This window comes from Coregonus lavaretus (assembly GCF_964263955.1).
Source record: "Coregonus lavaretus genome assembly, chromosome: 20".
NCBI classification, from domain to species: domain Eukaryota; kingdom Metazoa; phylum Chordata; class Actinopteri; order Salmoniformes; family Salmonidae; genus Coregonus; species Coregonus lavaretus.
Genome location: NC_140007.1, coordinates 31,582,028 through 31,607,967, shown reverse-complemented (window position 1 = coordinate 31,607,967; position 25,940 = coordinate 31,582,028). Strand labels below are relative to the sequence as shown.

The 25,940-nt window shown below is 42.3% G+C and overlaps 1 protein-coding gene across 1 annotated transcript in view; it reads left to right on the top strand.

Annotated features, from left to right (window-relative positions):
* The window catches only part of LOC311147794 (nucleolar protein 4-like), a gene marked incomplete at both ends in the record, with an annotated part of 34,695 nt that extends 13,762 nt beyond the window's left edge, over positions 1-20,933 (top strand). Inside the window, 10 exons of the mRNA XM_084184575.1 lie at positions 2,767-2,922; positions 6,498-6,609; positions 8,138-8,247; positions 16,026-16,167; positions 16,982-17,274; positions 17,411-17,596; positions 18,111-18,299; positions 19,141-19,260; positions 19,531-19,741; positions 20,710-20,933. Coding sequence (XP_084040701.1) covers positions 2,767-2,922; positions 6,498-6,609; positions 8,138-8,247; positions 16,026-16,167; positions 16,982-17,274; positions 17,411-17,596; positions 18,111-18,299; positions 19,141-19,260; positions 19,531-19,741; positions 20,710-20,933 — 1,743 coding nt within the window. The remainder of the gene's footprint in view (positions 1-2,766; positions 2,923-6,497; positions 6,610-8,137; positions 8,248-16,025; positions 16,168-16,981; positions 17,275-17,410; positions 17,597-18,110; positions 18,300-19,140; positions 19,261-19,530; positions 19,742-20,709) is intronic.
* Positions 20,934-25,940: the final 5,007 nt, after the last annotated feature.

The window sequence follows — 25,940 nt, the reverse complement described above, 5'->3', positions numbered from 1 at the left end:
AAGAGGGCAAACAATGAAGTCATAAAGAATAGAGACAAATGTAACAATGAAAAGAAAGAAAAGTTGAGGGAGAAATGGAGAGAGAGAAAACCCAGTGGTGACCACGTGAAAGAAAGCCCATGTGGTAGATAGGCTATTAAGCAGAGAGGCCGTTGTCGTAGCGATGTGAGTTCCAACCACACCTGCCCGATAGAGAGATAGTGGCAGTTTCTATGGTGACGGGGTCAGCTGCATGGGAAGCAGGGTAGCTGCTGGGGGCTGGCTGTGTGAGGAGCTTTCTGCATTGGACAGGACTAGAGGTGGTGTTATTTTTAAACACTGACTGCAGGGATGAGGTGGTGTTGGTGGTGCCCATCGAATGAAGCCCCAGACATCTCTCTCTCTCTCTCTCTCTCTCTCTCTCTCTCTCTCTCTCTCTCTCTCTCTCTCTCTCTCTCTCTCTCTCTCTCTCTCTCTCTCTCTCTCTCTCTCTCCTCTCTCTCTCTCTCTCTCTCTCTCTCTCTCTCACTCTCTCTCTCTCTCTCTCTCTCTCTCTCTCTCTCTCTCTCTCTCTCTCTCTCTCTCTCTCTCTCTCTCTCTCTCTCTCTCTCTGCAGTGGAGCAATAACATAGTGTGTGTAACAGAGAAAGAGACTGACTCTGCAGGGGTGAAGAAGCTCTGCTAAGGGGAAGCTAATCTGGCAGCTAATTCCCTAAACACAAAAAAAATCAGTGCCAACTGCAGTACACTAGACCCAGCCCTGTACCCAACCCCAGCCCCAGCAGTGCTCTGGACAGTGGGTGTGTGATGACACACCTTCCAGTTGAAGCTCGCATCTACTACAAAACCATGGTGCTTGCCTATGGAGCTGTGAGGGGAACGGCACCTCCTTACCTTCAGGCTCTGATCAGACCCTACACCCAAACGAGGGCACTACGTTCATCCACCTCTGGCCTGCTAGCCCCCCTACCTCTACGGAAGCACAGTTCCCGCTCAGCCCAGTCAAAGCTATTCGCTGCTCTGGCACCCCAATGGTGGAACAAGCTCCCCCACGACGCCAGGACAGCGGAGTCACTGACCACCTCTTTAAGGAATACCTGGAATAGTATAACAGTAATCCTTCTACCCCCCCCCCCCCCCTCCCCCACCCCCCCATAAAAAAAAGGGTGGTTGTCCCACTGGCTATCCTAAGTTGAATGCACTAACTGCTGGATATGAGCGTCTGCTAAATGACTTAAATGTACATGCAAAATGATACCCAGAGCGAGAAGCAGCAGCCTGGACCAGTGACATCGGTCAGGAAACACTCTGTTAGGCTAGACCCAGACACAGACAGGCACCCAGCTCGTAGAGCTGGGATCTACATAGACACAGACAGCAGCACTGGACATCTCAGTAAAGCTGACCCTATGGTGATTTTTCCTGGACCCTGTTTGAGCTGCTCCACATTCTTCTCTCCTGTGTGCTGATCCATATTGCTCTGCTGAATCATACTCACTGTTCTCAATGCTTGAATAAGAAAACCATCTTGTTAAATTAATTCCAGAAATATAGCACCCTGCATCCAACTGCTTGTTTGCCTCTGAAGCTAAGCAGGCTTGGTCCCTGGATGGGAGACCAGATGTAGCTGGAAGTGCAAAAAAATAAACAAGTGACAAATTTCATGTGAAAGTAAAATGTGGGAATACCCTTTTTCACGAGGGATGTGAAACTTCACACGTGTCCGAAAACCACGTCTCACTCATATGATATATATCTTTTTTTACATTTTTCACGTGATTTGTTTACGTGATTTTATCATGTGTTCTGCTCTCAAATCCATAGACTACGCTGTGGATGCAAGGACTGTCCATGATATCAAAAGTATTGTTTTAACCATGTTTTTAGGCTATACAGTGGTTGTTTACATTTACTTTGTTTCAAACAGTGGAGTAAAACATTTTATATTTTGGGTTCTGATGGGATACGACAGTTGAATTAAGCTCAAGCGGCATTTATATGTTATATTCTTCAAGAATCAATGGGTACATAAACTTATAAGTCCAAAAATTGATATAGCAACTAAGGATTACCCCTTTGACAGGCATTGAACCTTCATACAGCAGAACTATGTCGCCATTTGCACGTGATCCATTAACCTGCCCCAAAAAATTTTTATTCTGTCCACAGTTCCGCGAATGTCCCGCAAAATCATTCCCTTGTCCCACATTTCGGCTTTCCCACATTTCGGCTTTTTAGATGTGGCCATCCTAATTCCACCAGTAGAAACATTGCTACTGTTAACACCATCTTTTCACATAACATTATTTCAACCAAACATGTGAATCTGCTTTCAACATGTTAAAGTGAGATTTTTTACACAGTTGGAGTTTTCTTACATGTAAAACTGCAAATTTGATTTTAATTTTCACATGTGGAATTGGAAGTTCACGTGAAAAACAATCACATGTGGAAGTTTTTCACATATGAAACGGCAAATGTGATTTTCACATGTGCAATTGAAATTCACATGTGAGGTGAATTCTCCTCACATGTGAAAAAGTTGTGTTAACATGTGAACTCTAAATTTAATACATGTGAAAATGCGATTTGACATGTGCTTTTTTTTGTAAGGGCACACACACACACACACACACACACACACACACACACACACACACACACACACACACACACACACACACACACACACACACACACACACACACACACACACACACACACACACACACACATGCCTCAGTGTCATCAGGCAGGGTACTGAATGTTTCTCTCTCTGTCTTCCAGTGTGCTGATGCAGGCTCGGCCCATGACAGCTCATCCCTGAAGAGGGTGGCAGTGGTGGAGGACTTCTTCGACATCATCTATGCCATGCATGTGGAGATGGGTGCCGACCCTGGCAGAGCACCTAAACATGCTGGCCAGAAGAAGACCTACAAAGCGGTAAGAAGCCGTCCCGCAAGTGATTTATTTTGTCCCTCCAAAGTTTTTAGAAGAAATCTATCTATATATATATATGTTTTGGGGAGGTGGGGGGGATTTTAGTTTTTGGTCAAAAAATACTAAAATCACCCAATATTCTGCTAAGAATGAGTTTCATTTAGGAAATCTATTCACCAAGTATTCCCACAAATAGAAAAAGAGACATGTGTGATCGTGTCTCAATGTAATCAAGGTATGAAATTATTGTTATTTTCAAATACAATCTTCTTTGGGGCTTAGTTGTGGTCAATTTGCAGTGTACAAATGATTATAATTATGTTCCGGCCCCCCCCAAATCGGCCCGCGGCTGAATCTAATTGCCTACCCCTACTAAAGACTGTACTAAAACATCTTCTTCCTATTCTCTTAGAGACTGCCACATAAAATAGACATTTTATAGACTGCCTATTCCTTATTCATAGCATCAGTAGTTACTAAGGCAACCATACATCCTCAACAGGAGACAAAAGTAAAGTCCATATATATCACATCATCAACAGCATATGCATTCCTAGATTAAATTGTTCTATGGTGTAACTGTATTCACTCAGTCCTTGTGTATTCACCCAGTGTATTCAGCATCTAGTTAGGTCTGAGATGCCATGTCTGTGTCTGCAGCTGGGGGGTCTTTGTCTGTGTTGTGAGACAGTTTTTTTGGGAGCATGGCTGTTACACCCTCCGGGGACCTGGGCCTTTTCTCCCTCGTGCCTCTCGCCCCTGCCCCGTAGAGAGGTCCTGTCATGTCTCATAGTACGTACCCTTTTGGGAAGGCATTGAGTGCCATTGGGGCATGGGCATAATATGAAGCTGTCACCGTGGCCTTCTGGGAAGTGCAGATTCCTCTGGGTGGCCTTTCCTTCTCCTCTGCCTCTGGGGGAGGGAGAGAGGGGGGTGAGCTGGGCACCCCTGCTGCCTCACCATGGTCACATGAAGGTCGCCTTGTTTAGCAGAGAAATGCCAGGGGGGGCAGAGAGGCAGAGATAAACAGGGAAGGGAGCTAGAGCATGAGAGAGGGGAATATACAGGTCTGAAATGATTGGCACCCAAAGATGAGCAAAAAACACTGTATAATATAAATAATACAAATACTGAGCTAAATGGAAAATTATGTTATTTTATACTAATACAATTGCTCAGAGAAAGAGATTTAGTTTAACAAGTTATAAAAAAAATAAACAGGGGTCAAAATGATTGGCACCCCTGTTTTCAATACCCCAGCACCCTCCTCTTGCGAGGATAACGACACTGAGCCTTTTTCAAAAATGTTTTATGAGATTGGAGAACACATTGGGAGGGATCTTAGACCATTCATACATACAGAATCTTCCCAAGTCCTTGATATCCTTGGTCTGCGCTTATGGACTCCTGGCCTCTTCAATTCAAACCACAGGTATTAAATGGGGTTCAAGTCCGGGGACTGAGATGGCCATTGCAAAATGTTGATTTTGTGGTCTTTTACTCATTTCTTTGTGGATTTTAATGTGTGCTTCGGGTTATTGTTTTGCTGGAAGATCCACTTGTGGCGAAGTTTCAACATCCTGGCAGAGACAACTAGGTTTTTGGCTAAAATGTCCTGGCACTTGATCAAGTTCATGATGCCATTGACCTTAACAAGGGCCCCAGGACCAGTGGAAGCAAAATAGCCCCATAGCAACAAAGATCCATCCCCATATTTTACAGTAGTTATGAGGGACTTTTCTGCATATGCTTCTGTTTTTCAACGCCAAACCCACCACTGGTGTGTATGGCCAAAGACCTCTATCTTCATGTCATCTCACCATAGCACCGCCTGGAGTTTGATAAACATTTACATTTTACATTTTAGTCATTTAGCAGACGCTCTTATCCAGAGCACTTGGATTGGAACCGGTGCTAAAGTCAGATTACATAAAAATAGAGCTATTTGGCCACACACACCAGTACCATACCTACACTGTACTGTAAAATATGGTGGTGGGTTTTTGACGTTATGGGGCTATTTTGTTTCCACTGGTCTTGAGGCCTTTGTTATTTTATTACTTGTTAAACAAAACCTATTTACCTGAGCAATTTTATTAGTATAAAATAATGTAATTTCCCAATGTTTTTGAGCATTCAATATAGCTCATTATTTGTATTATTTATTTTATACAGTCTTTTTTGCTCATCTTTATCAAGGGTGCCAATGATTTGGGTCCTGACTGTATGTGAGTCAGCTGCACCTGAGAGAGAAAAGGAGGAGGAGCTCTGACTCCAGCCTGGAGAATCAAAGCAGAAAGACAGTGCCTTCGGAAAGTATTCAGACCCCTTCCATTTTCCCACATTTTGTTACGTTACAGCCTTATTCGAAAATGGATGAAATAAAACGTTTTCCTCATCAATCTACACACAATACCCCATAATGACAAAGCGAAAACAGGTTTTTCTTTTTTTTTGCAAATTAAAATAAGAATAAAAACAGAAAGAACTTATTTACATATTAAGTATTCAGACCCTTTGCTATAAGTTCGAAATTGAGCTCAGCTGCATCCTGTTTCCACTGATCATCCTTGAGATGGTTCTACAACTTGATTGGAGTCCACCTGTGGTAATTTCAATTGATTGGACATGATTTGGAAAGGCACACACCTGTCTATATAAGATCACACAGTTGACAGTGCATGTCAGAGCAAAAACCAAGCCATAAAGTCGAAGGAATTGTCCGTAGAGCTCCGAGACAGGATTGTGTCGAGGCACAGATCTGAGGAAGGGTACCAAAAAATGTCTGCAGCATTTAAGGTCCCCATTTAAGGTCCCCAAGAACACAGTTTGGAACCACCAAGACTCTTCCTAGAGCTTGCTACCCGGCCAAACTGAGCAATCAGGGGAGAAGGGCTTTGGTCATGGAGGTGACCAAGAACCTGATGGTCACTCTGACAAAGCTCCAGAGTTCCTCTGTGGAGATGGGAGAATCTTCCAGAAGGACAACCATCTCTGCAGCACTCCACCAATCAGGCCTTTATGGTAGCGTGGCCAGACGCTAGGGTCTGAATACTTATGTAAATGTGATATTTCCGTTTTTTATTTTTATTACATTTTAAACAAGCCTGTTTATGCTTTGTCATTATGGGGTATTGTGTGTAGATTGATGAGGGGGGAAAAAACTATTTAATCCAATTTAGAATAAGGTAACAAAATGTGGAAAAAGTAAAGGGGTCTGAATACTTTCCGAATGCACTGTAAGTAGATGGTCGAGTCAAACAGTCAGGTCTTTGGCAGCAGATGAGCGAAAGAGAGAGCAAGTGAGAGAAAGAGAGAGAGAGAGAGAGAGAGAGAGAGAGAGAGAGAGAGAGAGAGAGAGAGAGAGAGAGAGAGAGAGAGAGAGAGAGAGAGAGAGAGAGAGAGAGAGAGAGAGAGAGGTTGTTGGAGTCCTTGAGGGAGGATTCCTTCCTCCTTCCTCACCATGCCACATAACACAGCATTAACATAATCATTGATCCCTTAATAACAGTTCATGTCTTCTTTGCTCCTGTCCTGCCTGACCTGTGCTGTGCCCTCTGACCTTTCCCCTGGCACAGATAGCAGAGACATATGCCTTCCTGCCCAGGGAGGCAGTGACACGCTTCCTAATGAGCTGTGGAGAGTGTCAGAAAAGGATGCACATCAATCCCAGCACCGCAGAGTTTAAAGGTAACTAACTTCCCAGTCAGTCTACTGGTTCCTTTTTATTAATTTACTGTATATATTGATTCAGTCATTAAAGCCTTTTTTTTAAAGCAAGACTTCTTTCAATTTGATATCTATGTGAATAGCAACAATGCCAAATACTTCTAATGCATCGTATCACATTCCTACTGCCTTTGTTAAAATTATTAATTGCAGTGCTACCGCAAATAATGACAACTTTAATTGACTGCTAATACATTTATAGCCCCACATTCGTTGGGTTTCACACCCTCAACTCAATGTCCAATCTCTCCTCAATGTCCAATCTCTCCATTCAAGATAAATATATCTTGGTCTCTGTGTATGTTTGTCAGCCAATTAAAGGTATGGACTTTGGTTGAAAGCAGAGGCCATCAAATGATGTAACAAAGACCCAAGAGGTCCTAAATAATGAAAGATCTGGTAGAGCACGGCGCTTGTAACGCCAAGGTAGTGGGTTCGATCCCCGGGACCACCCATACACAAAAAAAAAAAAAATGTATGCACGCATGACTGTAAGTCGCTTTGGATAAAAGCGTCTGCTAAATGGCATATTATTTATTATTATTATATTATAGATGTTCCAAGAGAAGAAGCATGGGGTCCCTCTAGTGGTCATGGTGGGGAACACAGAGGGCTTCCCATTGTTTAGTTTACAGCATTAGAACAGCAGTCCATGACTCCAGATCAAATCAAATCAAAGTTTATTGGTCGCGTACACAGGTTTGCAGCTGTTATAGCAGGCACAGCGAAATGCTTAGGTTACTAGCTCCAACAGTGCAGTAGATTGTATCTCAAATAGAATACAAATACATTTTTTTCTATCAAAACAAGAAATCAAGAAATGACAGAACAAGTCCAATTAACAATCCAGAGAAGATATATTAGAGTGAGCATGTCAGAATCCAGAATATAAATATGTGTTGTGTATACAATTTGGAAAGGAAATATTTGGATGAGCTATGTTGAGAATACAGTATATACTGTACATACACAGTGAGTAAACAACAGAATATGAAAAAAAGGGCCACAGTGCCTACTGTCTACTGGTTGTCATTATTACCTTTTAATCAGAGACTGAGTCTAATTAAGATCAGAGAAATCAGAGTAACCAGATCAGATGAATTAACTCTCTGGTCAAAGAAAACCAATAGACAGTGCAGGGAGTGGCAGAGCCCCAAGGGCACGTGGGAGAACTAAAAAAGCTCTAAATGCGTGTCTGTTAGGTTTGAGCCATGAGAGTTTTGTTCAGTTAAAGTGGTACAAAAGACATCATAGCTGGCTTGCTTTACTTGATTGTTTGTCTAGAAAAATATCTTACTGTATCTATCTCTATGTCAGTGGATGCTGCTGAGGGGAGGACGGCTCATAATAATGGCTGGAACGGAGCCAATGGAATGGCATCAAACCATGTGTTTGATGTATTTGATACCATTCCACGAATTCCAATCCAGCCATTACCACGAGCCCGTCATCCCCGATTAAGGTGCCACCAACCTCTATATGTGTACAGAAAATGATCGACCAACATCTCTGGTCCCGGACCTCATTGACTACAACATGCCCCTGACTGCCACCTACCTGAAACAGATGAAACTACAGTGCATGACTGCCAATGAGCGGGTAAGGCATAGTGTGTGTGTGTGTGTGTGTGTGTGTGTGTGTGTGTGTGTGTGAGAGAGAGAGAGAGAGAGAGAGAGAGAGAGAGAGAGAGAGAGAGAGAGAGAGAGAGAGAGAGAGAGAGAGAGAGAGAGAGAGAGAGAGAGAGAGAGAGAGGAGAGAGAGGGAGAGAGAGAGAGAGAGAGAGATCTCTGCCTCTCTCTCAAGCTCTCTCGCCCACTCTCGCCCACTCTCCCTCTCTTTATTACGCCATGCATCACTAATAGAGCCTTCAGTAAACGCCTCAGTCCTCTACAGAACCCTCAGAGGTGTGTGTTGCATTTCCTCAGGAGGATAGCAGTGTGTGCTTATTGTACTGTACTGTATGTGTGGGGTTCTGCCAATCGTGTTCTCTTGCATTCATGATATATGCAGGGTTTTTATTCAGAGGCATTAGCAAGTGTATTCATAAATAAGCTAACCCCATTGGCAAAACCCCTGGCCTGGAAAGAGCAGTAGATGTTTTCTTTCATCATGGATATAGGCCGGGGCTGCTTGTAAGTAGCCTAAATTACCAGACTATGCTCACAAGATCAGGAGGCTTGCAAGGCTAGCTTGTAAGTAACCACTTTACCAAAGTCTTGGTCATCCATTCTACAAGAGGACCAGAAGCATGTTGATTGGCAGCGACAAGACAATACTGAGATCTTTACAGAGACAGTATCAAATATTCAGGTATTGTGGATGTTGTTTCTCTGTGTTGGGTTGCTTCTCTGTGATTAGGTACTCCACTGTATTGCAGAGTGATACATACAGAGTTATTGTCCTCCTTGTTGGTAGAGGTTCAGTAGCAGGTAGCTTGGTGTGTATGAGTGTTGGGCCAGTAACCCAAAGGTTGCTGGATCAAATCCCTGAGCCGTCAAGGTAAATATATGTTGTTCTGTTCTTGAGCAAGACAGTTAACCCCCAACAACAACTGCTCCCCGGGTGCTGATGAGGTGGATGTTGATTAAGGCAGCCCCCCACACCTCTCTGATTCAGAGGGGTTGGGTTAAATGCGGAAGACACATTTCAGTTGAATGCATTCAGTTGTACAACTGACTAGGTACCCTCCCTCCCCCTATATGATAATCCAGTGTTCAGCACCACCATTGTCTGTGTTTGTTGATTATTTTCCTCAAGTTCTGGCAACTAACCCACTCTGGTCCACTCCTGTCTGTGTTCCGATATCGGGAGCATGTTTGAGGTTTCTTCTTTCCACAGTTAAAAATAGCAGTGCTGCAAGACACATTATTTAACAGGGAGATTTGCTCCCTCATTCTTACCCTTTTGCTGTCAAAATTCCACAGTGGTGTCAGCAGTGTCAGGAGAAAATGGCATTGGCTAAACTGTGACTGTGTACAGTGCTTTCTATTGACATTTGTAATAATGCATATTATTATGTGTGTTTGACACGTGTACTGAATGCTCGCTCACATGAAAAGAGTGTATGTGATTTTCCTCCTGTAGTCTGCTGCTCTCTACAAGTTAGTGTGGGAGAGGTGGAAAAATGATTGTTATCGATCAATAATGACAAACCTCCTGGTATTGACAACTTAGATGGAAAGCTACTGAGGATGGTAGCTGACTCTATAGCCACTCCTATCTGTCATATCTTTAATCTGAGTCTAGAGGAAAGTCTTTGTCCTCAGGCCTGGAGGGAAACCAAAGTCATTCCGCGACCCAAGAGTGGTAAAGCGGCCTTTACTGGTTCTAACAGCAGACCTATCAGCTTGCTGCCAGCTCTTAGCAAACTGTTGGAAAAAATGGTGTTTGACCAAATACAATGCTATTTCTCTGTAAACAAATGAACAACAGACTTTCAGCATGTTTATAGAGAAGGGCACTCAACATGTACTGCACTGACACAAATGACTGATGATTGGTTGAAAGAAATTGATAATAAGAAGATTGTGGGAGTTGTACTGAAAGAATTCAGTGCAGCCTTTGACCATAACCTTTTATTTTTTTTTCATTTTTTTTTTTCGGGGGGAATGGATCAGCTTAATATTGCAGATAGATTGTATCTTCTATCAATGTAATTGTCTGCATCACTTCCAATCCCCCATGTTTTTTATATTTTTTTTATATATATACTCCCCTTTATTACTTTTCAACCCCACCATCCTTTCCCTACTTGGAGTAAATTAGTGAACAACAATGCCCAGGCCTCTACTTCCGGTCTATACTCACTATCTACACCTTATGGACAGAGTTCATTTTACAATAATTCTATTATATATATATATATATATATATATATATATATATATATATATTTTTTTTTTGCTCCTGAACTTCTTCTACTCTCAACCTCTCCGATCATTTTCATGGTGTCCATCCGGTTTGCTTCTATATGCCATATCTTTCTAACTGTGCTCCTTCCCAAAAGCTCCCAACATACAACCTATATACTTATTATGGACACAGTATGCTTACATTATTAGCTATCTTTGTTATTATTTGTTGTTATTTGTTATTAGTCCCATCCTTCAACTCTATTCAATACCTCCCATCTATCTCCTAACACCATCCATATAGGATTTCTATTTGCCATATATATTTCAACCGTACTGTGATGTTTTACAAAAATTCTGAACCTTTCTATTCTCATTGCTTCTACAGATTGTGAATTAAAAATAAACATTTTTGCTAAAAGTATTATTATATTATTGATTGATTGACTATGACTTTTCAGATCACCCAGTAATGCTATCTGCAATGTTAGTTCCAGGTAAATATTGCAATCCTTTAGCCATTCCTGGACCTGTGTCCAAAAACAAGCTACAAATGGACAGAACCAAAACAAATGATCTAATGATTCTGTCTCTTCACAGCAAAACCTGCAGAGCTGGGAAGATTGTATCTCCCATATAAATAACATTCTATTGGTAGCAAGAATTTTATATAATAATTTAAATTGAAAGATTCTAATTTTTGAATCCGGTGTCGTATTGACCATAACCTGTTGTTGAGAACTTATGTGTTATGGCTTTTCAACATTTGCCATTTTTATTTTATTTATTTTTATTTAACCTTTATTTAACCAGGTAGAAGCCAGTTACCTTTATTTAACCAGGTAAGCCAGTTGAGAACAAGTTCTCATTTACAACTGCAACCTGGCCAAGATAAAGCAAAGCAGTGCGATAAAAACAACAACAACACAGAGTTACATATGGAATAAACAAAACATACAGTCATTAACACAATAGAAAATCTATATACAGTGTGTGCAAATGTAGTAAGTTATGGAGGTAAGGCAATAAATAGGCCATAGTGCAAAATAATTACAATTTAGTATTAACACTGGAGTGATAAATGTGCAGAAGATGATGTGCAAATAGAGATACTGGGGTGCAAATGAGCAAAATAAATAACAATGTAAATAACAATATGGGGATGAGGTAGTTGGGTGGGCTAATTACAGATGGGCTGTGTACAGGTGCAGTGATCGGTAAGCTACACCTAGGTATTTGTAGTTGTCCACATATTCTAAGTGAGACCCGCTGAGAGTAGTGATTCTAGTCGGGCGGGCGGGTGCAAGCAGCGTTCGATTGAAGAGCATGCATTTAGTTTTACTAGCATTTAAGAGCAGTTGGAGGCCACGGAAGGAGTGTTGTATGGCATTGAAGCTCGTTTGGAGGTTTGTTAACACAGTGTCCAATGAAGAGCCAGATGTAAACAAAATGGTGTCATCCGCGTAGAGGTGGATCTGAGATTTACCAGCAGCAAGAGCGACATCATTGATATACACAGAGAATAGAGTCGGCCCGAGAATTGAACCCTGTGGCACACCCATAGAGACTGCCAGAGGTCCAGACAACAGGCCCTCCGATTTGACACATTGAACTCTATCTGAGAAGTAGTTGGTGAACCAGGCGAGGCAGTCATTTGAGAAACCAAGGCTATTTAGTCTGCCAATAAGAATGCGGTGATTGACAGAGTCAAAAGCTTTGGCCAGGTCAATGAAGACGGCTGCACAGTACTGTCTTTTATCGATCGCGGTTATTACAGTGAGGGAAAAAAGTATTTGATCCCCTGCTGATTTTGTACGTTTGCCCACTGACAAAGACATGATCAGTCTATAATTTTAATGGTAGGTTTATTTGAACAGTGAGAGACAGAATAACAAAAAAAAATTCCAGAACAAAACGCATGTCAAAAATGTTATAAATTGATTTGCATTTTAATGAGGGAAATAAGTATTTGACCCCTCTGCAAAACATGACTTAGTACTTGGTGGCAAAGCCCTTGTTGGCAATCACAGAGGTCAGACGTTTCTTGTAGTTGGCCATCAGGTTTGCACACATCTCAGGAGGGATTTTGTCCCACTCCTCTTTGCAGATCTTCTCCAAGTCATTAAGGTTTTGAGGCTGACGTTTGGCAACTCGAACCTTCAGCTCCCTCCACAGATTTTCTATGGGATTAAGGTCTGGAGACTGGCTAGGCCACTCCAGGATCTTAATGTGCTTCTTCTTGAGCCACTCCTTTGTTGCCTTGGCCGTGTGTTTTGGGTCATTGTCATGCTGGAATACCCATCCACGACCCATTTTCAATGCCCTGGCTGAGGGAAGGAGGTTCTCACCCAATATTTGATGGTACATGGCCCTGTCCATTGTCCCTTTGATGCGGTGAAGTTGTCCTGTCCCCTTAGCAGAAAAACACCCCCAAAGCATAATGTTTCCACTTCCATGTTTGACGGTGGGGATGGTGTTCTTGGGGTCATAGGCAGAATTCCTCCTCCTCCAAACACGGTGAGTTGAGTTGATGCCAAAGAGCTTGATTTTGGTCTCATCTGACCACAACACTTTCACCCAGTTCTCCTCTGAATCATTCAGATGTTCATTGGCAAACTTCAGACGGGCCTGTATATGTGCTTTCTTGAGCAGGGGGACCTTGCGGGCGCTGCAGGATTTCAGTCCTTCATGGCGTAGTGTGTTACCAATTGTTTTCTTGGTGACTATGGTCCCAGCTGCCTTGAGATCATTTACAAGATCCTCCAGTGTAGTTCTGGTCACTCCCTTTAAGAGTGTGCTCCTAATCTCAGCTCGTTACCTGTATAAAAGACACCTGGGAGCCAGAAATCTTTCTGATTGAGAGGGGGTCAAATACTTATTTCCCTCATTAAATGCAAATCAATTTATAACATTTTTGACATGCGTTTTTCTAGATTTTGTTGTTGTTATTCTGTCTCTCACTGTTCAAATAAACCTACCATTAAAATTATAGACTGATCCTTTCTTTGTCAGTGGGCAAACATACAAAATCAGCAGGGGATCAAATACTTTTTTCCCTCACTGTATATCGTTTAGGACCTTGAGCTTGGCTGAGGTGCACCCATGACCAGCTCGGAAACCAGATTTCATAGCGGAGAAGGTACGGTGAGATTCGAAATGGTCGGTGATCTGTTTGTTAACTTGGCTTTCAAATACTTTCGAAAGGAAGGGCAGGATGGATATAGGTCTGTAAAAGTTTGGATCTAGAGTGTCACCCCCTTTGAAGAGGGGGGTGACCGCTGCAGCTTTCCAATCTCTGGGGATCTCAGACGATACGAAAGAGAGGTTGAACAGGCTAGTAATAGGGGTTGCGACAATTTCGGCGGCTAATTTTAGAATGAAAGGGTCCAGATTGTCTAGCCCAGCTGATTTGTAGGGGTCCAGATTTAGTAGCTCTTTCAGGACATCAGCTATCTGAATTTGGATGAAGGAGAAGCGGGGGGGACATGGGCAAGTTGCAGCGGAGGGTGCAGAGCTGGTGGCCGGGGTAGGGGTAGCCAGGTGGAAAGCATAGCCAGCCGTAGCAAAATGCTTATGAAATTCTCGATTATCGTAGATTTATCGGTGGTGACAGTGTTTCCTAGCCTCAGTGCAGTGGGTAGCTGGGAGGAGGTGTTCTTATTCTCCATGGACTTTACAGTGTCCCAAAACGTTTTGGAGTTAGTGCTACAGGATGCACATTTCTGTTTGAAAAAGCTAGCCTTTGCTTTCCTAACTGATTGTGTATATTGGTTCCTGACTTCCCTGAAAAGTTGCATATCGTGGGGGCTATTCGATGCTAATGCAGTATGCCACTGGATGTTTTTGTGCTGGTCAAGGGCAGTCAAGTCTGGGGTGAACCAGGGGCTATATCTGTTCTTAGTTCTGATTTTTTTGAATGGGGCATGCTTATTTAAGATGGAGAGGAAAGCACTTTTGAAGAACATCCAGGCATCCTCTACTGACGGAATGAGGTCAATATCCATCCAGGATACCCGGGCCAGGTCAATTAGAAAGGCCTGCTCGCTGAAGTGTTTTAGGGAGTGTTTGACAGTGATGAGGGGTGGTTGTTTGACCGCTGACCCATTACGGACGCAGGCAATGATGCAGTGATCGCTGAGATCCTGGTTGAAGACAGCGAAGGTGTATTTAGAGGGTAAATTAGTCAGGATGATATCTATGAGGACGCCCATGTTTACGGATTTAGGGTTGTATCTGGTAGGTTCCTTGATAATTTGTGTGAGATTTTGGCCATATATCATTGATTCAGAGCTATCTATCTAATAGAACTCAGAGGGTTTTCTTTAATAATAATATGCCATTTAGCAGACGCTTTTATCCAAAACGACTTACAGTCATGTGTGCATAAATTTTTACGTATGGGTGGTCCCGGGGATCGAACCCACTACCCTGGCGTTACAAGCGCCATGCTCTACCAATTGAGCTATTGAGCTACAGAGGAAAGGAAGCTTCTCAAACATGTAAAGTGTTTGTACCGCAGGGCAGCTCTCTAGGCCCTCTACTCTTTTCTATTTTTACCAATGACCTGCCACTGGCATTAAACAAAGCATGTGTGTCCATGTATGCTGATGATTCAACCATATACACATCAGCAACCACAGCTAATGAAGTCACTGAAACCCTTAACAAAGAGTTGCAGTCTGTTTTGGAATGGGTGGCCAGTAATAAACTGGTCCTGAACAAATGTAAAACTAAGAGCATTGTATTTTGTAAAAATCATTCCCAAATTTCTAGACCTCAGCTGGATCCGGTAGTGCATGGTGTGGCTGTTGAACAAGTTGAGGAGACGAAATTACTTGGTGTTACCTTAGATTGTAAACTGTCATGGTCAAAACATATAGATTCAATGGTTGTAAAGATGGGGAGAGGTCTGTCCGTAATAAAGAGATGCTCTGATTTTTGAACACCACACTCCACAAAGCAAGTCCTGCAGGCTGTAGTTTTATCTTATCTTGATTATTGTCCAGTCATATGGTCAAGTGCTGCAAAAAAGACCTAGTTAAGATGCAGTTGGCCCAGAACAGAGCTGCATGTCTTGCTCTTCATTGTAATCAGACATGCCACCAGGGGTATCGAGAACAAATTCAAGGACACGTTCAGTATTATACAGAGCCATGAGTGCATGGAACTCCCTTCCATCTCATATAGCGCAAGTGAACAGCAAACCTGGTTTCAAAAAACAAATAAAGCAACACCTCACGACATGTACAGTATGTGTAACTGATAGATGCACACACACACACTGCATGTTAATGTTTTTAAATGTATATCAATTGTGAAGTATTTTGTCTGTAATGTCTTGTTCGTTATGTGTCGGACCCCAGTAAGACTAGTTGTCGCCATTGGCATCGGCTAATGGGGATCCTAATAAATTAAATCCAATCAAATCTTCAGCAGCCTGTTCAGTCGTCCTCAGGGACGAAATAGTACTTTGAGGAATGTCTCAATCTTTCTCTCCTCTTTCTATCTCGCTCTCTCTCTTCTCAGGATGAAAGTTCGGTGAGCAGTGAGGACATGGATATGGCTGAGCCCACGTGGGTCTCTGCTGAGCGTCCCCCTGTACCTGAGCTCAGTCCCCCCAATGGAGGGATGGTACACGTCCCACTAGCCGCATTGAAAGAGGAGGACGGTAAGACAATGGCCTTTTCGTGTGTGTTTGTGTTTGTGTGTGTGTGTGTGTGTTTGTTCATACTGTATGTTTGTTTGTTTACAGTATGTCCCTGTTTTCATTGGTTTTCAGTGGGATTTGGGATGTACTGCAGGTGTGGGAGGGCCATATACTAGTTGTATAGGATAGGGAGCAGCTTGTGCTTCGATTAATGTACTAATCCCACCAAATCCCTCATTATGTGTGATGTTTCACTACCCCACCCCAACCTCAATCATCCCTAATGGCTGAGGGGCCTCCAGCCACCCCCACCTCCATCCATGACTAACTCATGATGGGAAAGTGGACATCCACTAAGAAACTACAGATATTAAGAACTCTAGACAACCAGACACTCTGATTACCAGTTTGTATTGAATAGTGGATTCAAAGAAAAAGTCACATATTTTGCACTGGCTAGATTCTAAGTAGTCAACACAATAGAAAAAAGCAATTTGAGCCTCACAACACACCAAGTCATCTTACTTATATGAAAGTTAGCAAAAACCTCTATAGGTAGGATTCGGCAATTCACATTTTCAAATGGGGACCGGGAAGAGGAACATTTTATGAATGATAATATCTGGATTTATTGAGATTAATTCATTTACTATATCATGGCTCACTGGAAAAAGGGGTAGTGGTGTTCCCAAATCAGCGGATTTAAATAAATAACCCCCCAAATCACAATTGATCTTTCTCTCTCTCTCTCTCTCTCTGACTCTCTCTCTCTCTCTCTCTCTCTCTCTCTCTCTCTCTCTCCCTCTCTCGCTCTCTCTCTCTCTTTCTCATTCAGATGACGACTCTGAGAGTGGCAGTGCCAACGGGCTGCCAGCCCTGACCCCCCCGGAGGCGATGGTTGTGGGCAGTGTTCCTCCAGATGGTGTGGCTCCATACAGGGAGGTGACTGAGAACGGGGTGAGCGCTCCCCTGAACTTCAGCACCACCACCTCATCCTCTTCCTCCTCAGAGGACCAGCAACCAGTCAATCTGACTGACAGACTGCTGCCTGTGGGGAGCCCTGTTGGGACGCCCTACCCAGCTGACCCTACGAGGAAGTCCCCCGGGAAATCAGACTACGGCAACAAGGTAAGGACAGAAAATACATTTGAATAGGGCCTTGTGGTGATCGCCACACCAGATGTTTTATTACAACTTGAATGCTGTTTTGAGTCCTCATCTGTAGCAATAGTAACAGTGTTTGTTTCTGTGTGGGTGTTTACAGTCTCCTCAGTACAGCTCCGGAAGCTATGACTCGGTGAAGACAGAACTGAACATGAGTGCTGAGGACCTGACCTCTGGGCGTGCTCAGATCATCGATGATGATGATGACGATCATGACGACCACGATGACAGTGACAAGATCACTGACGCTGAGGGGATGGACCCAGAGAGGCTGAAAGCATTTAATGTAAGAGTCTCATCGCAGCTGTCACTAGTAAATATAAACTTCAAGGGGTGAATTAATTAGAAATTGGCCTTTATGCAACACAATTGGTCTTTCTGCAACCCAAATATCAACAAAGAAGTCAAGTTAGCACTTTTTCAAAAGAATATAAATGTTAGAGGGAAAATGTAAAATGGCACTCCTCAACCTTAAGACCATTATCCTGTTATTGTTCATTGTGAATGTATTTTTGCATTCACTATATCTTCTCTACTCTCATCTCTCCCCCCTCTTTATTTAACCACTCTCCCTTTCTTTGCACCCTCTTTCCTGCTCTACCTCCATTTTTTCTCCCCCACTTCTGCTTTTGCTCTTTTTGTCTGTACACATCCCCCTCTTGCTTCCCCCTTCTCTACACCCCCTCCTCCTCTCCCCTCTACACCTCCCATCGTCCAAACCTATCTTCCCCCTCTCCTCCCTTCTACACCCCATCCTCCTCTCTCTCCTCCCTTCCCCCCCTATATCTCTACCCTCTCAGATGTTTGTTCGTCTGTTTGTGGATGAGAATCTGGACCGCATGGTGCCCATCTCCAAGCAGCCCAAGGAGAAGATCCAGGCCATCATCGAGTCATGCAGCCGACAGTTCCCTGAGTTCCAGGAGCGCTCCCGCAAGCGCATCCGCACCTACCTCAAGTCCTGCCGCCGTATGAAGAAGGTTGGTTTTGAGGTAGGCACTGTTCCCCTCAGTATCCTCCCCATAGTCCCTAGCCCATCTCCCCCTATTTAGTAGATGGTAGTCTTGTGATCTTATGAAGTGGGGTTGATTGTGGAGTGGGTAACAGGTGCGCTATGTCGCTTTATTAGTTGGGCGCTCTGCCATATATGACAATGACTTCAAGTGAAATCCCAAGTTCAAGAACATTGGAAAACAGTGGTACACGGACATGCCCAGACCGTCACTTCTAGCTCAGAAGCCCCAAAAGGACAGCACGCCATGGCTGTGCTTTGTAACAGACTTCAATGATTGTTTAAAAAAATCTATCCTGAAATATTGGCCTATTCTACAAACAGAGCCGATGCTCCAGCCTCTAGTGGTATGTTCTCATACAGACGCCCACGTACGATCAGGGATACGCTGGTTCATTCTTTCCAAAAGCCTGACCGTTCAAACTGGGAACTATAAGTGTGGAAGATGTGCTCAATGTAACAACACGGCAAACTGTAAATACTACACACACCCTCTTACTGGCTGAAAGTTCTACCAGAGACAGTTCATCAACTGTAACTCTAAGATGCTCTTGATGCTCTGATGAAGACATAACTGTCTTTTTTATAACCATTTTGGAGTGCCGCCGTTTCCCAGTGTTCTTAAACTTGGAATTTCATTTGAAGGGGGTTGATTGTTTGTAGAGACTGGGATGGCCAGGATTTGTAGAAAGCTATCACTTTGTATCCGCCAAAGTACAATTTCAGAACCACGTTTCATGAACATGCATAAATATTCACTAAATTCACTCACACATGAATGTTATACTGCACATCCTTAACACTGTTGTCTGTGCTGTCAGACGCGGCCCACACCCCCACACCTCACCTCTGCCATGGCTGAGAACATTCTCGCTGCTGCTTGTGAAAGTGAGACACGCAACGCTGCCAAGAGGATGCGACTAGATGTCTATCAAGGCCCTGTGAGTGTACATGTATTTGTGTGTTCACAGCATTTGTGTATTTGTTAATTAATTATATTTTGAAGTGTGTTCATTTGTGTGTTTGTTCATCCATTACAGTAGATAAAGTGCATGTTCTTCTGTCGGTAACATCATTAGCAGTATGTACATACAGTATGTAGCTACAGTAGATTCAAATACTGTATATCTTGCTAACACTTTACATGTTCTTATTACTATGTTATTTTTCCTGTAAGTACAGTGTAATAACTATTGTAGCTACTCCTGTAGGAGGAACCTGCAGCTGTTGATAAGAACGCCTCCAGGGACCTGGCCTCAGTTGCCCCCTCAGGGTTCTCCCTGGCTGTCTCAGCCTACTCCCAGTCTCAGGACCCAGTGTACACCAACGGCACCAACGGGGGCCTCAACTACAGCTTCCGCAGTTACGGAGCAATGAGCAACAACCTGCCGACCACTGCTGCCACCACTACACAGACCAATGGTAATTAGCTTCTACCCAATTCCTAGATTCTTAGACTGAGATTCAATGGGAATGTGTTTTTGTACTGTATGTACCTGTATCTATATTAGTGTGATTAATGATTGCCTATATTGCATATCAATAATGTTACATGTTCTATAGGCCTTCTGTATATAAATAATCGGTAACACTTTATTTGGATAGCCTGTAGAGCATCTACAGATGGACTATCTACAGACTATCAGTCATTTTTGAACTAACTATCTACTAACCCTAGCTCTAACCTTAACCCTTACCCTAACCCTAGCCCTAACCTTAACCCTTACCCTAACCCTAGCCCTAACCTTAAACCTTACCCTAACCCTAGCCCTAACCTTAACCCTTACCCTAACCCTAGCCCTAACCTTAACCCTTACCCTAACCCTAGCTCTAACCTTAACCCTTACCCTAACCCTAGCTCTAACCTTAACCCTTACCCTAACCCTAGCTCTAACTTTAACCCTTACCCTAATCCTAGCCCTAACCTTAACCCTTACCCTAACCCTAGCTCTAACCTTAACCCTTACCCTAACCCTAGCCCTAACCTTAACCCTTACCCTAACCCTAGCCCTAACCTTAACCCTTACCCTAACCCTAGCCCTAACCTTAACCCTTACCCTAACCCTAGCCCTAACCTTAACCCTTACCCTAACCCTAGCTCTAACCTTAACCCTTACCCTAACCCTAGCTCTAACCTTAACCCTTACCCTAACCCTTATTCTAAACCGTACCCTAACCCTAACCTTAGGAAGCAGTTGCTTAGCAACAGATGGTCACTTGCTTGTCAACAGATAGTCAGTTGCTTATCAACAGATAGTTTGTTGAAAGTATGATAATCTGTAGAGCATCTACAGATGGACTATCCAAATAAAGTGTGACCCAATAATCTTGTGCTTTCTTTACTGTATGGGGTTATCACACTTAAAGTACACTATCATTTCTCTCTCCAGGTCCCACTGATCTCAGTATGAAGTCTGTGGCTCCCACCTCCTCCTCTTCCTCCAGTTCTAACAGTCACAGTGGTCAGGGTGGAGGCGGGGGAGGTGCCTCGGCTCAGCTCAGCCCCCCTGAGGTCACAGCGGTGAGGCAGCTCATCGCCGGGTACCGAGAGTCTGCCGCCTTCCTGCTCCGTTCTGCAGACGAGCTGGAGAACCTGATCCTGCAGCAGAACTGAACCAGAACCAGGCAAGACCGGACGAACCATGCCGTGCAAAGACCCGTCTCCCCAGGCTGTCCGTCTGTACTATCACCCTCAGTCACACACATTTAGACAGACAGACACTTAATCAAGAGTAAAACTGAGTAAAGTGTCAAAGTAAAGAGTAAGAGTAAAAGTGCATCGCACAATTGGGCCATATAGATAGTAGATTGTAGATATATGGTCACAGGAGCAGAAACTATTTACAGAAATATACAATCCATACATTCACACTGATCTTAGTGCCCAGTTAGCTTTTGACATTCCCATAACAAACCTACTCCTCACCCACTTCATCCATACCCCCAGAAACACTGCAAAGTCACCTCCTTCCATAGATTTTCTTTCTAAACTCTGAGGAGGTATTTGTCAAACATGAATTGCCGCTTCAGATTTGACATTCTGCCACTGCTCTAATAAACCTCAACAGGAGTTTTTAAAGTTAAAGTTGTGATCATAGAAAAGGGGGATGTTAAACCTGTAGGGTAAAGTACTGTAATGTGTCCAAACCTATAGGCTTTGGATCGTAGGATAAAAGGTTAATGCTTCTGGGAAAAGTGTGGAACAGGGTGCAATATGGAAGATAATCAGTAAATGTGCATGTATGGATATGCCACTTGGCAAGTCAAGCCAATGTCAACATACTCATGATGGTGAAGTCTTTTTGTGGGACATTGTGCAAAAGGAGGTCTTCTTAGCGTACCTCTACCTCCTCCTCATGCTTTCAGTCTCAGCATGATGAGCTAATCTGTAAAACATTCCACAGAGATAGCAGATTTACCACAAACATCCCATGAGACTTTGTGAGGCTCCTCTGTGAGCAGTAACGTTAGTTGTCAATCAGGAATGCTGTGTAAAAAGAAAGTATGTCTCATGGCAGCACTGTAGCTTCATTGTTGCTTGTTCTGAACGATGCTCTTCATTATCTGGAACCTCATAACTGAGGCCTTTCACTGACTAGCACCAATCAGACAGATGTGAATAGGACAGAGGACCTGATATACAATGATAGCAGACTTGAGGTCAATGAACCTTTGTTAAGTAATTTGAGATTATTTCAGAGTGTAACATTTTGTGTTGGTTTAAGTCAGGCAGATATGAACAGCATATGGTTGTGTCATAAACTTTGTCTCATGAACGTTACATGGTCGTCTCATGGAAATGTATGGTGAATGCATTGCGCTCCTTGTAACGGCTGTTGGCCTGCTATAGAAAAGGATTTCCCTCAAAATCCCACAATGTTCTCTCCACCTCAACTCCTTTTTCTTACCCGTCTTTGCATTTCTCATCAGCAGAAATTACGACATAAAACACACTGTTTAAAAAAGAAGCAAAAGACAATCTTGATCGTGTGATGGCATCACAGTTTACTCAACAATTCCTTGCTATGGTGTGTGTACTGTATGTGAGAGCAGCACAGAGTACTGGAGCCGTAACATGCTCTCTGTCAACAGACTTTGACAGGCCAGTCATTTGAGCACTCAGCCCTAAGCAGTCGTATAGATGTGTGTTGTAAGAATTAGATTTCCCAACTTTTTTTTATTGTTGTTAAACGTTGGCATTTTTTCTGTTTGTTGTGTAAGTGAAGTGGAGTTGCCCTTTCAAAACTATTTTGTAAAAAAGTTTGCGCTGTACGCTTAAACATTCCAAACAAAGACAAAATATTATTTGAAGTAGTCAACCTGGTCAGCACCTTATAGATTTGTCAGATAATTCATATCAAAGAGGAATATATTTCAGTGTCATTTATAATAAATGATGTCAGCAGCACATATATCTACTACATTGCTGTGATGATGATCATTCCAAGAACAGGTCAGTCTAAAATGACATGCACAAAATAATCTGTCATTTATTTATGGTCACCATCCATGACATCATGTGACTTCTTTATTATATTTCAAATGCATAATCTATTGCAAGTTTGGAAGCACTTTACAGCTCAGGATAAAATAACATGGTATATATTTGTAACCGGACATTGTTACAGAACAATCATACTTGATTCACATATTCAATTTACACATTTAAGATACACATGCCTGACAATGGGTTGGTCATGGTGGTCTATGATGAGAGCTGATATGAGTGTGTGTTTTACTTTTTAGTTTGGATGTCTGTATCGATTTAAATGTAGATTAATTTTGTCCACTGAACTGATAATCTTATGGATAATTTGATGTGGGAAACATTATTACAATGCACAATATTGGGTTATAAAGTACATGGCAAGGCTCATGCAAAATTCAGCCAATCTCACTGTCTTAAAAACTAAATAATTTCAATCTGAATTTTTACTAGCAACACAAGAAAAGTGCTGCTTTAAAAGAGCATTATATTTTGCACACATCAGACTTCTAAAATTGTATTTTAGCTAGACTAGTCAGGTTTTAGAAACTGTTATTTTGAAAAATCATGGGGGCTCAGGCTTGTGTACACATTTGACCGCAGGTAAATTGTTAATTTGAATAGACTCATTTGGATCAATCAACTTGATAGCTATACCTACACTCTTCGAAAAAAAGGTGATATCTAGAACAGACTATAAAAGGGTCACCATACAAGAACCCTTTGAAGAACTCTTTGTGGTTCCAGGTAGAACCATTTTGGTTCCAGGTAGAACCCTATTGGGTTCCATTGTAGAACCCTTTCCCCAGAGGTTTCGACATGGAACCCATAAGAGTTCTACCTGGAACCAAAAAGGGTTCTACCTGGAACCAAAAAGGGTCCTACCTTGAATCAAAAAGGTTTCTCCTATGGGGACAGCTGAATAACCATTTTGGAACCCTTTTTTCTAAGAGTGTACCCACTAGGGCACACACTGGCTGAATCAATGTTGTTTCCATGTCATTTCAATGAAATTACGTTGAACCAACGTGGAATAGATGTCGAATTGACGTCTGTGCCCAGTGGGTAGGGCTCTGTCCCGATACTCTCAAATGTCTTCCATGTCTCCTCCACCTCTACTTGCCCCTTTTCTACTTTTGGCCAGCCATAAGCTCCAACAGCCATCAGTAAACTGCCTTCTACACTTACATTTGCATTTTAGTCATTTATCCAGAACGACTTACAATTAGTCCATTCATCTTAAGATAGCTAGGTTAGACAACAACATATCATAATGCAGATACACATTATGTTACTGATGCCGGGTTTATCTACATTCTAAACAGTCACGTTTCTAACTAACGCATCACTTTGCTTTGTGTATCCCAAAAATGGTATCTTCTTAATTTATCTTAAGACTACGAGCTACATTTTATGTGTGTGCTGCAGTTACTGTGACCAATGAAACACAACCATTTGTAGACACATTTTATTCCAGTGGGATTTCTCGTTGCATTGGCAGGACAATTTAATATATAGATGTTTTATAAAAAACTGAGCGTAAAAGCCCTAGTAACTTTTGGATTGCTGATGTGGTCAGATATATATATATAGCTGTACAAAAGTTTTTAAAATAAACATTTTAAACCTAAATAATTTTTCTGTGGGGTACAGCACTGTTCCAGAAAAATGTATGTGGTTTCAAGTTCAAACCTTGCCTGTTTTAACAGTTGGTGGTGCTCTGTAAAACTTCTATTGTTCTTGATATTATTTGATTTGTTACTTCTCCTGCACTGGCCAGAGACTGTAGTTATGTGCAGGGGCTTGTAATGTACTGTATACCAATGTGAAGCTTTGTATTTTTTCTTTCTGTTTTTTTGGACTCAGTGAAAGTGTGATGTTTACATGTACAGATTTTTCAAAATACTTTACATTTTTGTCCATTATATTTTCTCACCCTACCTTGCCTGTTTATATTTACTCAGACATTTCTTTAGTGCATTGCATCAAATGCAGACAGATGTGACTGCTTTGAAAGGTAGTCAGGTCAGATGACATTCACATGGTCAAAGTGGGGCAAGACTAAGACAACCAGGTTGGGGTGGTCTCTGGTGATGGCTGATAGCGTCAGACTCTTTAGGAATTCAGGACTGAGAGTGAGCGTCACGCCAGTTCAAAGTGCACCATGAATAGCCTATCTATGTCTGAGATTTATCAGTAGCATAATGATACACATATTCCCATTGAAGGATTACAGATAACCCACCTGTTTGTTCCCTTCTGAATAGCCCTCTTTAACATGCTGATACAAGCTCCTGGTGGGTGGTGTCAAATGGATTCATTAGCGTGTAACTCAATCACTGAGCAACAGAAGAAAAACATGATAAGAGAATAATAGGACAATGGCAGCCACTCATTCTATTATCATTATATTGTGATCACATTCCCTGGTTGTTATTAGGTACACTTTCACCTCTCGTAACAGCTCCTCAGTGATGTGACGTAAAAGCCATTGCCTTCTCCTGGTCCTCAAGGGGGAACACAAGAACCTCAGGAAACGCTGAATCTCTGAGTTTATTTTTTATCCATTATGATCTTTATTGATGACAGTAAAGTCTCTCTACCTATTACCATTACATTTATATGAAACATTTATCATTGTATTGTACATTTATCATTGTGATTTCAAAGTGGAGCTTTTTCCAGTACATGTGACTGAATATTTTGTTTTTTTTATAGGTATATAGGTAAAAAGTGTTTATAGGTATAAATATGTATTAATATATGTGAAGCGACTAAAAAAACAAAAGAAAAGGCAGAAACATTTTCATCTGTTTGTTTCATGCAAAGCCACCCAGGCGGGATATTCTCTGCCTCTTACATATCACTAATGATGAGGGACTTGTGTTTGTTTTGAAATAGCGCTTTTTCAGTGTAACGTCAACGCTACAGTAAAAAATGTTGGTTACCAACAGCAGCATTGCAAGGTTCTCTTCTGAGATGTCAGTAACTGAATAAAATCAAAACTTGGCTACTTGGATGACTTTCTTGGATTGGGGATGCAGAGCAGACAATGTATGGGAGAGATGGAGAGATGGAATTGGAGAGATGGAATAGCGTTGTGGATAGATGTGCTCCACAAGCTCTTCTCTGTTG